Source organism: Syngnathus floridae, chromosome 11, assembly GCF_059516105.1.
Source record: "Syngnathus floridae isolate MCC-2025c chromosome 11, RoL_Sflo_1.0, whole genome shotgun sequence".
NCBI classification, from domain to species: domain Eukaryota; kingdom Metazoa; phylum Chordata; class Actinopteri; order Syngnathiformes; family Syngnathidae; genus Syngnathus; species Syngnathus floridae.
The window spans coordinates 246,051-259,416 of NC_142423.1; the positions used below are offsets into that span (position 1 = coordinate 246,051).

The 13,366-nt window shown below is 46.2% G+C and overlaps 1 protein-coding gene and 2 long non-coding RNA genes across 3 annotated transcripts; all 3 read right to left on the reverse strand.

Moving 5' to 3' along the window:
• Positions 1-7,193: 7,193 nt before the first annotated feature.
• Positions 7,194-8,539, reverse strand: LOC148390211 (janus kinase and microtubule-interacting protein 3-like). Its single transcript, XM_088389617.1, has 6 exons — positions 8,240-8,539; positions 7,956-8,018; positions 7,771-7,869; positions 7,448-7,681; positions 7,262-7,327; positions 7,194-7,214 (listed from the first exon to the last, which is right to left on the reverse strand). The coding sequence occupies exons 1-6, from the start codon at positions 8,306-8,308 to the stop codon at positions 7,194-7,196; spliced, it is 552 nt and encodes a 183-aa protein (XP_088245743.1). The 5' UTR covers positions 8,309-8,539.
• Positions 8,540-8,660: 121 nt separating this feature from the next.
• On the reverse strand, positions 8,661-10,273 carry LOC148390212 (uncharacterized). The gene is made up of 3 exons (XR_015861459.1): positions 9,092-10,273; positions 8,937-9,007; positions 8,661-8,800 (listed from the first exon to the last, which is right to left on the reverse strand). It is a non-coding gene; the product is annotated as an uncharacterized LOC148390212 (long non-coding RNA).
• Positions 10,274-10,439: 166 nt separating this feature from the next.
• On the reverse strand, positions 10,440-11,576 carry LOC148390213 (uncharacterized). The gene is made up of 3 exons (XR_015861460.1): positions 11,132-11,576; positions 10,680-10,873; positions 10,440-10,553 (listed from the first exon to the last, which is right to left on the reverse strand). It is a non-coding gene; the product is annotated as an uncharacterized LOC148390213 (long non-coding RNA).
• Positions 11,577-13,366: the final 1,790 nt, after the last annotated feature.

Genomic DNA, 13,366 nt, shown 5'->3' on the forward strand with positions numbered 1-13,366 from the left:
AATCAATTACTGTTAGACATTATTTGTCTGATAATCTACCAAATCTTTGAATTGAAGAATTTGTGATTTAATTAATAGCTTGTTCAGGGTAATCAGACTTGTATATAATTCTAATGGCCTTCTTTTGAAAACTATTCTGAATTACAACTTTGGATCTTATATTACTTTGCAACAATCTACTCCGTGACAGATTAGGCAGTATAATCACATATGTTAACTTCAGTGCCCACACTGTATTTATTTATGGTTATTTGTTAAATCAAGTACTGTTAGACATGAAATAGGAAGTGTTTAACATAAATGTTATGGCTACTCACCATTGTAGCTCGCTCCTGGTCAATGATACGAGCCTCTTCTTGCAGTGGAAAACTTGCAGCCAACAAACACCGTGGAACCTAAAGGAATGAAATTAAACATTAACATTTCGCCTCGACCAATTTTCACACGTACAACGCAACGCGGCTACACTTCTGCTATTACAAACGTAAATCTCCTTAAACACAATGAGTGTTACTTACCGTGTACGCTCTAGACGGTCCAGTTGCAAGCAGAAAATAAAGATATTTCTGTTGATAATCGTCGCTGCTCAGTGGCTCACGGCCATCGCGCCAACAGATTTGAATTTTGGCGGAGGTTCGGGCAATTACGTCATATCCACGGCACATGACTGCGACGTAATACCCGCTTATCTGAAACGGCAGTTAAAAGTAGAGTTACATCAAGTTTTCTTGGAACCTAAACGAATGAAAGAAAACTATCATTTGGCCACAACCAACATTCACAGATACAACACAACGTGCGGGGTTGGGGTTAAAGATTGAGTGAAGGGCCCTCGTTTTAAACTACTGTTTTGAAAAGGAGTGGGAACAAGTAAGACGTATTTAATTTATTTAATGGGAAGTAGTAAGACTTATTAAATTTATTTAATCTACTTTTCTTCCCAGGCAAAATTTGATGTGCTGCAATTCCAAATTTCCAAAGTGAATGAAGGAATGAAGTCCTTTAAATTATGATTTTGTATAAATACTAGGCATTAACACAAAATCGACGGCACAAAATGGGCAGACTTTACTTGTTTGAAAAGGACTGGTTACAAGACAGACTTTTTTAATTTATTTAATGGGAAGAAGACTTATTTAGTTTAATTGATCTATTTTTGTTCCCTGCCAAAATTCGATTTGCTGCAATTCCAAATTTCCAAAGTGAATGAAGGAAAGAAGTCGTTTAAATTATGATTTTGTTTAAATACTAGGCATAGACACAAAATCTACGGCACAAAATGGGCAGACTTTACTTGTTTGAAGAGGACTGGTTACAAGACAGACTTTTCTGATTTATTTAATGGGAAGAGGACTTATTTAGTTTATTTAATCTATTTTTGTTCCCTGGCAAAATTGGATTTGCTGAAATTGTATTTTGCCAAATCTCGATTTGAGACCTGATAGGAAGTATTAAACGCTTAGTTAAATCAATACAAGTTGGTAATAAGAGCGAGTAATGTTGGTTGAACCGATGAATGAAGGTTGAAAGCAATTTAAATTATGACTTTGTATAAATACTAGATATTAACAGAACATCTACTGCGCAAAATGGGCAGAGTTTACTTGTTTGAGAAGGAGTGGCTTATTCAAAACTAAGATTTATGTAATCTGTTTGTTCCCAGGCAAAATTGGATGTGATGCAATTCCAAATTTCACCACATGATGGTGCCCAATTTTGACTTCATAGGACATATTAAACACTTAGCTTGTTATTATGTTCAAGGTAATCAGATTTGTTTATCATTCTAATGGCCTCTTCAAAACTATTCTGGATTACTACTTTGGATCTATTCTACATTACTTGGCAACAACATACTCTGTAACAGATTAGGCAGTATAATCACATATGTTAACTTGAGAGTGCCCACACTCAATCTACTTATCGTGATGTGTTAAATCAATTACTGTTAGACATTATTTGTCTGATAATCTACCAAATCTTTGAATTGAAGAATTTGTGATTTAATTAATAGCTTGTTCAGGGTAATCAGACTTGTATATAATTCTAATGGCCTTCTTTTGAAAACTATTCTGAATTACAACTTTGGATCTTATATTACTTTGCAACAATCTACTCCGTGACAGATTAGGCAGTATAATCACATATGTTAACTTCAGTGCCCACACTGTATTTATTTATGGTTATTTGTTAAATCAAGTACTGTTAGACATGAAATAGGAAGTGTTTAACATAAATGTTATGGCTACTCACCATTGTAGCTCGCTCCTGGTCAATGATACGAGCCTCTTCTTGCAGTGGAAAACTTGCAGCCAACAAACACCGTGGAACCTAAAGGAATGAAATTAAACATTAACATTTCGCCTCGACCAATTTTCACACGTACAACGCAACGCGGCTACACTTCTGCTATTACAAACGTAAATCTCCTTAAACACAATGAGTGTTACTTACCGTGTACGCTCTAGACGGTCCAGTTGCAAGCAGAAAATAAAGATATTTCTGTTGATAATCGTCGCTGCTCAGTGGCTCACGGCCATCGCGCCAACAGATTTGAATTTTGGCGGAGGTTCGGGCAATTACGTCATATCCGCGGCATTTGACTGCGACGTAATACCCGCTTATCTGAAACGGCAGTTAAAAGTAGAGTTACATCAAGTTTTCTTGGAACCTAAACGAATGAAAGAAAACTATCATTTGGCCACAACCAACATTCACAGATACAACACAACGTGCGGGGTTGAGGTTAAAGATTGAGTGAAGGGCCCTCGTTTTAAACTACTGTTTTGAAAAGGAGTGGGAACAAGTAAGACGTATTTAATTTATTTAATGGGAAGTAGTAAGACTTATTAAATTTATTTAATCTACTTTTCTTCCCAGGCAAAATTTGATGTGCTGCAATTCCAAATTTCCAAAGTGAATGAAGGAATGAAGTCCTTTAAATTATGATTTTGTATAAATACTAGGCATTAACACAAAATCGACGGCACAAAATGGGCAGACTTTACTTGTTTGAAAAGGACTGGTTACAAGACAGACTTTTTTAATTTATTTAATGGGAAGAAGACTTATTTAGTTTAATTGATCTATTTTTGTTCCCTGCCAAAATTCGATTTGCTGCAATTCCAAATTTCCAAAGTGAATGAAGGAAAGAAGTCGTTTAAATTATGATTTTGTTTAAATACTAGGCATAGACACAAAATCTACGGCACAAAATGGGCAGACTTTACTTGTTTGAAGAGGACTGGTTACAAGACAGACTTTTCTGATTTATTTAATGGGAAGAGGACTTATTTAGTTTATTTAATCTATTTTTGTTCCCTGGCAAAATTGGATTTGCTGAAATTGTATTTTGCCAAATCTCGATTTGAGACCTGATAGGAAGTATTAAACGCTTAGTTAAATCAATACAAGTTGGTAATAAGAGCGAGTAATGTTGGTTGAACCGATGAATGAAGGTTGAAAGCAATTTAAATTATGACTTTGTATAAATACTAGATATTAACAGAACATCTACTGCGCAAAATGGGCAGAGTTTACTTGTTTGAGAAGGAGTGGCTTATTCAAAACTAAGATTTATGTAATCTGTTTGTTCCCAGGCAAAATTGGATGTGATGCAATTCCAAATTTCACCACATGATGGTGCCCAATTTTGACTTCATAGGACATATTAAACACTTAGCTTGTTATTATGTTCAAGGTAATCAGATTTGTTTATCATTCTAATGGCCTCTTCAAAACTATTCTGGATTACTACTTTGGATCTATTCTACATTACTTGGCAACAACATACTCTGTAACAGATTAGGCAGTATAATCACATATGTTAACTTGAGAGTGCCCACACTCAATCTACTTATCGTGATGTGTTAAATCAATTACTGTTAGACATTATTTGTCTGATAATCTACCAAATCTTTGAATTGAAGAATTTGTGATTTAATTAATAGCTTGTTCAGGGTAATCAGACTTGTATATAATTCTAATGGCCTTCTTTTGAAAACTATTCTGAATTACAACTTTGGATCTTATATTACTTTGCAACAATCTACTCGGTGACAGATTAGGCAGTATAATCACATATGTTAACTTCAGTGCCCACACTGTATTTATTTATGGTTATTTGTTAAATCAAGTACTGTTAGACATGAAATAGGAAGTGTTTAACATAAATGTTATGGCTACTCACCATTGTAGCTCGCTCCTGGTCAATGATATGAGCCTCTTCTTGCAGTGGAAAACTTGCAGCCAACAAACACCGTGGAACCTAAAGGAATGAAATTAAACATTAACATTTCGCCCGGACCAACATTCACACGTACAACGCAACGCGGCTACACTTCTGCTATTACAAACGTAAATCTCCTTAAACACAACGAGTGTTACTTACCGTGTACGCTCTAGGCAAAATTGGATGTGATGCAATTCCAAATCTATCTGAAACGGCAGTTAAAAGTAGAGTTACATCAAGTTTTCTTTTTTAATCAACACAATCATTTACAACCGTTGACCAGAAAGAATCGTCGAAATTCGACGTCCCCCACAAACGCCACGCTCACTCGCTTTTCAGGGCAACAAAAGTACTTCTTTTTAAAAACGATGAGTTGTACTTACCGTGTACGCTCTGGACGGTCCAGTTGCAAGCAGAAAATAAAAATATTTCTCTTGTTAGTCGTATGTTACCATCCGCTGTGTCTTTGTCAACATCGCCGCCATTTTCCTACTTCCTGCTGCGAGCCACGCCCACGGATTTAAATTTGGGCGGAAGCTCTTTCCATTGGCGTCGTTTTCGCGTATAGCAAATCCGATTGGTTGGGAAGGGGGCACGGTTATGCAGCCGAGGAGTCCTGTGATCGGTGGGATGTAAAGTAGGCGTCGACGTCACGTCCGCGTCACGTGACCACGACGTGGCAGACGTCAAATAGCAACCGCTGTTTTGTTTAGTAGACTTACAGTTGTTATGCATTGACATAATGGCGCACACACCAAATAGATTTAAATAAATTAAATAATTCTTCTGCCCACTCTCTTTTAAACAAGTTAACTCTCCCCGCGGATTTGAATTCCGGCGAAAGTTACGCCCATCGACGTCACGTATGTCACGTGACCACGACGTGGCAGATGTCATATAGCAACCGCTGTTTTGTTTAGTAGATTTACAGTTGTTATGCATTGGCATAATGGTGTGCACTCAAAATAGATTTAAATAAATTAAATATTTCTTCTGCCTACTCCCTTTTAAACAAGTTAACTCTGCCCACGTCCATTGACGTCTTGTCTGCGTCACGTGACCACGACGTAGCGACGTCATATAGTAACCGCTGTTTTGACCAGTAGACTTAGTTATTATGCGTTGACATAATGGCGCACTGGTTAGCATGGCCACCTCTTAAGCATGATGATGCGGGTTCGACGCCTGATCAATGTTAGCATGGAGTGAGCTGAAGTGCATGGCGCTGAAGATTTGAATCTTTGAAATGCGCTGAGGTCTGACATATCAGGCAGAATGGTTTGCCATCACGTTCAACAAAAAATAGAAACTTTCCCACTCTGATTAAAACGTCCTGTGTTCATCTACGTATTTTCGTTTTGCTGTGCATCTTTTCCCTGCCATTTCGAGAGCCCAATTGACACTCATAGTTTAAAGAAATGTGTTTGCCCATCCTACTTTGTGGAATTTCACCACATGCGCTTTTGACCAAAATACCAAATTGAACTCAAGTGAAGCCAACACGCACAACCCCCCCCCCCACACACACACACACACACACACACAAATGTTGATATGAACATAAAAGAGCCGCATGCGGTTCGGGAGTTGCGGCTTGGCCAAACCTGTACTATACAACTTTATTTGTATAAAATTTTCACAACAGCTGTCACACAAACAAAGCGGGAAAAACCGAAGACGTGCGTGTTCCGCCCACGCTGGATTTATTTGCACCTTTGAAAAGACACCGTATTGCCGCAGATGTGGCAAAGAGTACTTTTGGGCATCTGAGACGGAAGGATGTCCAAAGCATCACGTCACCTGCTCTGGTAGGCATGGTGGTGGGACGTTGAGGTCAACCGCTTTGGGGTTGGCTGACTCTTTGATCGCAGGATGCCACACACTTGAAGACAGAAGCAGAAAAGCAGAGCTAAATGCAAAATGTACTCACCGGTGACTCCAATTTTTTTCCCCCCTGAAGAAACAGCTGGACGGGTGGCCCCGGCTGGCCAGTGGGACTCTTGTTATTCTGACCCTTTTTAGTGCGCGTTTGGGGCAACAACCGTTTTTTGTGGCGCTCTCTTCTGGTTCAAAAGTGCCCTGCATGTGAATTTGCTTTTCCTGCCTTCTGATTGGATGAGCGCCGGTGTGACGCGGTGCCTCTGTCACCGTGGCGGGGGGTATACGTTGGCATCGGAGCATCTGCCAACGTCTGAGACCGGCTGGCAGTGTATCGGAGGTGTCGAGTGCGGTGCCGCTGGAGCTCACTCACCAGCTGGTGTTAGGGCCACAGAATGAAGGCCAAGGAGAAGAATAGAAAGAGAAACAGAAACTTCTCCTCCAATTGTTTGATTTGTCTCTTCTGAGCTTCGATGAATTCTTTCAGCTCTTTGTTCCTCTAGGACGGACAAATGGAAAGTGGCATTCAAAAGCCAGTAAGCGTGCAAGTAAGTGCCGGGCTGGCTTTGGGCCCTTACCTGTTGCGCGCTGTGCAGCAGATCCATTCTCTCTTGGAGGATGCAAGCGTCGCGCTCCCTCAACTCGCACATCAGGGCTCGCTTCCATTGGTCCACGGCGCTCCTAAGCTCTTCTCTCTGATCCGCCGTCAGCACGTCATTCACGCCAGCGTGGCTGGCTTTTTCGCCGTCCGTGGCGGGGCAGTCCCGCTGCGGTAGCGCCTCGTACAACATGGCCTCCAGCTCCAGGATCCTCTGGGCCGCAATCCTCGTCCATCAGTGGTCCGGCGGGAGATTTGAGGGCGGCTTACCTTATGAGCCTGGTCCATGGAACACTTCCTGAAGTCCAACTCTTCATCCAGGTAGCCCTTCTGCTTGCAGAACATATCCTAGCACAGCTCAAGGTCAGAATTGTTGGGGCACATTGCCGGAGTTCCCCTTGGCTGATGTCGCGTGTCTGTCTACCTTCTCACTTTCAATGTCCAACATCTTCTGTTGAAGTGCTGACTTGGTCACTTTGATGTATTCTAACCACTGAGGAAAGGCTGCTGTCACATAAGCAGAATGCGAGAGCGTGCGTGGACGTGCGCGTTACCTTCTCGGCTAGGGTGAGAAGGGTCCTGGCGTGAATCACGACCACCTGCTCCTCGTTGGTGAGATTCTGCAAGAGCCCAAAGGCACAGCGTCAACAAGCTTCTTTCAGCGCAAAGCCTTCCAAAAGTCACATTTGAGCCGCCGAGTCTCGTGGAGTGCGAACATATAGAGTTCGACATACACTTACGGCGTTATAGCCCAGGATGTCCAGCTTCTTCATCAGATCACTGATGACGATGTCCGGGGGAAAGGCGCAAGGAGCAATGTAAGGTGTTCTGGGACCTCGGGTTAAGGTTAGGGTTGCGAGGGACGCCTTACGTACGCTCACGCCCTCGGCCTCGCAGTAGATCTGCAAAGGGCTGAGGCCGTCTGGGAAACGGACTTGCAGAAACTTCAAGACGGGGGAGTGCCACTCCCTCTCCTGAAAGGCAGAGGCATGCATCCGTCCGTCCGTCCGTCCGTCCGTCCGTCACATCTCTGGCCTCAACACGCTTGTGCGAGTCTTCCCACCTCCAGCTCCAGGATGCGGAACTCAAGCAGTTCGTTTTGGTCTCGGATATCCTGGATGTGCTCTTTCAGACGCGCTTCTTCCGCCTCCATCCGCCTGACCTGAAAAGACAGTCAGACCTCATCTGCGGGGCTTCCCGACAGGTGTGACGCCAAGCGACTCCGCCCAGCGCCTTTCTTTCCGTCACCTTTTCGGCCAACTGCTGATTGCTCTGACGCAGCAGCTGCTTCTCCTCCACCCACTTGACATTCTAGAAGAGACAAACGCGTGGACAGCTTTGGAATGTTGTGTCATTTTCATCCACAAATTCTTTGGTTGACTGGAAAATGACATTTGCTTTTCTCCGCATTTTCCCAGCCACGTTCGGGGGGGGGGGGGGGGGGGGGTTGGTCCAGTAATGCCAGACGGATGAGTGACTGAAGAATGTAGCTATTTTGTCTGAGAAAAAGGTGTGCTCATTGATGAGCTTACCTGTCCTTGTTGCTTCAGCGCTGACTCCAGATCTGCTACTCTGCTTTGATAGTGACCCATTTCTACCATCAGCTTTTCTCTGGTCTGAAAGGAGGAGGAGGGAGGCTCCTCCTCCTCCTTTCAGACCAGAGAACACCCGAGGCTGGGTGAGAACGGGGAGGCTGCGACCCGGCCGGGGGTTGCGGGAAGGGGCGCCACCTTGATCTCCTTCTCGGCGTCGTAGTCCCCTTTCGCTGGTCTGGGCTAGCAGAGCGTAGGCTCGTTGCAGCGCTTGATATTCTTGCGTCAGCTGGCGGTAGCGAAGCTCCGCCTCTTCATGCACACACCAATGCAACACAGCACTAGTACCAGAATCAGTCAGACCGGCGACAAAGCACCCGCGACGCAAAGACGAGTCCGATTCCAGGCTGAAGAGGAATGTTTGGTGCCAATACGCTGGCAGAAATGGCGGGCTACCTCTTCGGGTTCCGTGTCGGGGGTTCTGTCGGTGTGAAAAGACAAGGACGATCCGTCCGAGTCCACCAACACGTCTTCGTCGTAGCCGTAAAATGTTTCGATGACCTGCGGGCGCGGAAGCAAACATCTCTCTGAACAAACTGAAGCGACACCTCACGATGAATCGACGAGAGGAACGATAGCGAGAAAAAGGCCATTTCATCTTGCGCAACACCAAGCAGCCGCAAACAAACAGACTCACCTTGCAGGACCTCACGCTTTGTTCCTCCTCAGAGATTCTCGACGTCGGTATCGTAGCAGCAAATCTCTCTCCTGTCGACACAAATAATCCGCCTTTGAGATTCTTTGGATGCAAAGGGAACGAACGGCTCCGGCGCAGAAACAAACGCGACTCACAATGACATTTCTGACATGAGCTCCTGTCTCCAGAGCCTGAAAAACACGTCACCGGCGATGATTGGAGGGACGCTCGTCTTTTCCAAAAGTGACAACTACAGGGTGTGTCAGGGTTTTCCAGATTATCTTTATCGTATCATTGTGTTGCTTTGACTTTGACTGCGACCTGTAATAAATAATATTATTTATCCCTTATTTATCCCTATCGCTTATCCCTTCCTACACAAAGTCGTAAAACACCCCTTGCTATGTTTTGACTAGAGGTCAAGGGCTTCCTCTATTCAATCCACTCTTACACCCACCCTGTTTCTCTTAATTAAAATGCTCGTGCAGGAGCCGAGAGTCAGACTTCATTCGTACAACGGATGGAGTCTCCACCTGCAGGTGTCCAAAAGAACTTACTTGTCTCCCGTGTGGTTCTTGCAAAATAAGTTGGAGCGAGCGCAACTCTAACAGGGTGCATTTTGCCACTAGCTGCCTACGGACAATGACGTCGCGCTCGCGGCTCATGGTTGACGGGCTGAGCAGCCGGGCAAGTCCGTCGTTTTCAGCGCACAGCGAGTGGCAAAGGCGCTGACAAAACGGGAGCTTTGAGCTGCTGAAAACGGCAAAACAAGTCTAAAGCGTGTTCAAACGCGTGCGCACAATGCTCCTGCTTGAAAGGTCGGAATTTAAGGGGCCAATTTTTTGGATGGCGGCCGCCGGCCAAGCTTTGGACGGAAAAGGTTTCCTGGCGACAGCGAGCGAGCGCGGCGCTGCCGTACGTGCACCGAGTCGCCTGCCTGAAGACCTTGGACAAGTCGTCGATGATGTGCCGCTGCTCCACAACTTGAAGGAACTCCATTTCACCGTCCTGCTGGCCGCAACCGCGGTCCAGGTCATTGAGCGAACTAGGCCTTCTCTGTGGAACACAAATGCAGTGGACTCTGTTGGCACGCCGCCGTTGTCCGCGTCGACTTACCAAGCTTGCCATCTCCTCGTTCTCCTGGGTGACAAAGCGCACTTTGTTTTCAAGGCGACACAGCACCAGCGAGAGTTCTTCATTCTTCCTGCTCAGGCGTTTGTTTTTGTACAGGAGTGGCAGAAACTGGCTTTCTGTTTCTCTCAGTCGCTTTAGCTGCAAGCATGAAGTGCGGGATGTGAAAGACGCACAACACGCGGGCCAGAACGTATCCATTCCTTTTGCATCGGTTTGAACGGAATCGTGGCTTTGGCTCCCAATAAAAGACATCTACCAGGCAACCGACTCGCCGCGCCGCTCAACTAATAAGCAAGCGCAATGGGTGCCTCGCTGGATGGCGCGCATCAAACGTAGCGCAAACCTTCAAGCGTGCCGTCAATAAATTACCAGTTCATTGCGCTCTTCAGAAAGCAGGGCGTTTCGATCCTCCAGTTTCCTGATGACTGCGCTGAGCTCAGCGATTTTCAGATGAAACCGTCGCGTGTCCCGATCCTCCTGAGACTGAAAACGCCCCGCAACACACACACACACAAGCACTCGTTCAAAGTTCAAAACTGTTTTTGTGCTACCTTCCTCCAGCAACGAACTAAGTCATGCGTACTGCAAGTGTGTGATGAGGTGGCTTACGCAATGAAGAGGATTGCTAGTAGCGGCGTTGACCCCACTTCCAGGGTAGTTTAGGCCCGCCCTTTGGGAATCCCTCAGGGCAGCGATCTGCTGCTCGGCAGCCTGAGTCTGCAGCTGAAGGCGGTGGACGTGGCCGGCCCCAGGGCTTCATCCAAAACACTAACCGCTCTGTCTTTCAGCTTGATCTCATCCGTCTGGATGTACAAACGGGGAGCGCTCAGGCAGGCGGGCAAACTCATTTGCCAGAATTGTGACAAAAACAAAGAGAGCAACCGGCCAATTTTTTTCTTGAATCGACTAGAACACCTTTGCTGTGACAAAAGCGAAGCGAGCAACCGGACATTTTCTTCTTGTGAAATAGAATAGAATAGAATGCCTTAGGTGTCATTGCACTGCAGGTATACAACGAAATTGGGAACATAGCCACGCACCGCGCATCTGATCAGTCCTACCAGTCGGCGGATCTCCCTCTCGCAGTCTCTCTTGGTTCGGCTCAGCTCCTCCCGATGCTGGTGATGAGCCGATCGGAGCTCGGCCGCTCGGGACTGCCAGGCCTGCTGGGCCGCTGCCAGGGCTTCTTCCGCGCTCCTGGTGGAGGCGACACCGCTCGGTCTCCCGACACCGCCGCGTCTCCTCCACCTCCGCCAGCAAAGCGCCCCCCCTCCTCACCTGAGCAGACATTGCGCCACACCGGGCCGTTGAGACCGCAACGGAGCGCCGCGACGCTTACTGGGGACAAGCTACACAATACGGTAGCGGCCGCATCGAAGCCCGACGTGGCGTGCGGATAGTCAGACACGGATAGAGCGGATCACCTTGTCCATGGAGCCGTCCCTCAGGCTGAGGACCAAGGCATTCAGTCGCTGGATCTCTCCATCTTTGATTTTGATCACTCTCATCAGCTCCATTTCATGCTGCCGCAGTAATGTCTCCCTGGTAATGGCTAACTCTTTCTGCTTCTCCTCATGGAGTTTGCTTTTGAGTTCCGTCATGGCGGCGGTGGCACGGTGGTGCTCCGCCCGCAGGTCCTGACTTCTCTCTCTCTCCAGACAGCTGACCTGACATGACTTAGACTTAGACAAACTTTATTGTCATCTTGTCTGCACATGGTGCATACAAAACGAAATTCCGTTGCATACGTCTTACAACAAAGTAGTGATATTGCAGTTGAATAGAAGTAACATATCCTATGAAAATATATATATATACATATATACTATATATATATATATATATATATTAAAAATAAGTATAAAGTGCAGCAGTGATAATTATGCAATAGTGCAAGTAGGCAAAACAGTATTCAAGAGTGTGCAGAGGAATGCTAAACCATGTATTAAACTTCTATTTAAAGGGTTTATACAAGTTCAGTAAAGTTGGTAGTGCGAGATAGTGCAAGATAGAGGTCCGTAGTGTCATAAAGTACAGTTCTGTGAATGTGTGATGCAGAGTTCAGTTTAGAGCTCAACAGTTCTAGTGTTCAACAGTCTGATGACAGCAGGGAAAAAGCTGTTGCAGAACCTGGTGGACCTGCAGCGGATGCTGCAAACCTCTTCCCAGAGGGCAGCAGGGAGAACAGTCCATGGTGGGGGTGTGATGGGTCATTGATGATGTTACGGGCACGGGACATGCAGCGCTGAGATGAAATGTCCTGAATGGAGGGAAGAGGAGCCCCTATGATCCTCTCTGCTGTCCTCACCACTCTCCTCACGTTCTTCCAATCGGAGGCGGTGCAGCCTCCACACCACACAGAGAGACAGCTTGTCAGAATGCTCTCTATGGTGCTCCTGTAGAACGTCCTCATGATGGGTGGGGGCAGGTGGGCTCTCCTCATCCTCCGCAGGAAGTACAAGCGCTTCTGTGCCCTCTTGACCAGTGCCGTAGTGTTCATAGTCCAGGTGAGGTCTTCTGTGATGTGGACCCCCAGGAATTTGGTGGTGCTGACCACCTCCACAGCTGAGCTGTTGATGATCAGTGGAGCGTGGTGAGGCTGTTTTTTCCTGAAGTCGACGATGATCTCCTTCATCTTCTCCTCATTCAGGATCAGGCTGTTTTCTCTGCACCAGCCCACCAGCTGCTCCACCTCCTCTCTGTAGTCCAGGTCGTTGTTGTCTCTGATGAGCCCCACCACCGTTGTGTCGTCTGCTGACTTCACGATGTGATTGGTGGTGAACCTGAGGACGCAGTCGTGTGTCATCAGGGTGCACAGCAGGGGGCTCAGGACGCAGCCCTGAAGGGAGCCTGTGCTGAGGGTGATGACATCAGAGGTGTTCTGTCCGACCCGGACTGACTGAGGTCTGTTGGTGAGGAAGTCTAGCAGCCAGTTGCGAAGGGGGGTGTTGAAGCCCAGGTGTTCCAATTTTCCTACCAGATGCTGTGGGATGATGGTGTTAAACGCTGAGCTGAAGTCCAGGAACAGCCTCCGCACATGGGTGTTCTTCTCCTCCAGGTGAGCCAGGCTCAGGTGAAGAACGGAGGAGATGGCGTCCTGAGTGGAGCGGTTTTGCCGGTCGGCAAACTGGAACGGGTCAAATAATAGGGGGAGTCTGGAAACGATGTGACCTTTAAGCAGCCTTTCGAAGCACTTCATCATAACCGGAGTCAGTGCAACAGGCCGGTAATCATTAAATGAGGTGATTTGAGGTTTCTTCGGCACCGGAATGATGGAGGCAGTCTTAAAGCACGCC

What these genes read in the sequence shown, in the direction of transcription:
- LOC148390211 (XM_088389617.1), bottom strand. Translation starts at nt 8,308, where the DNA reads ATGGTAGAAATGGGTCACTATCAAAGCAGAGTAGCAGATCTGGAGTCA. An exon ending in CGCTGAAGCAACAAGGACAG is followed by an intron (nt 8,019 to 8,239) that starts GTAAGCTCATCA and finishes TGTCTCTTCTAG; the next exon opens with AATGTCAAGTGGGTGGAGGA. An exon ending in TTCTCACCCTAGCCGAGAAG is followed by an intron (nt 7,215 to 7,261) that starts GTAACGCGCACG and finishes CTTATGTGACAG; the next exon opens with CAGCCTTTCCTCAGTGGTTA.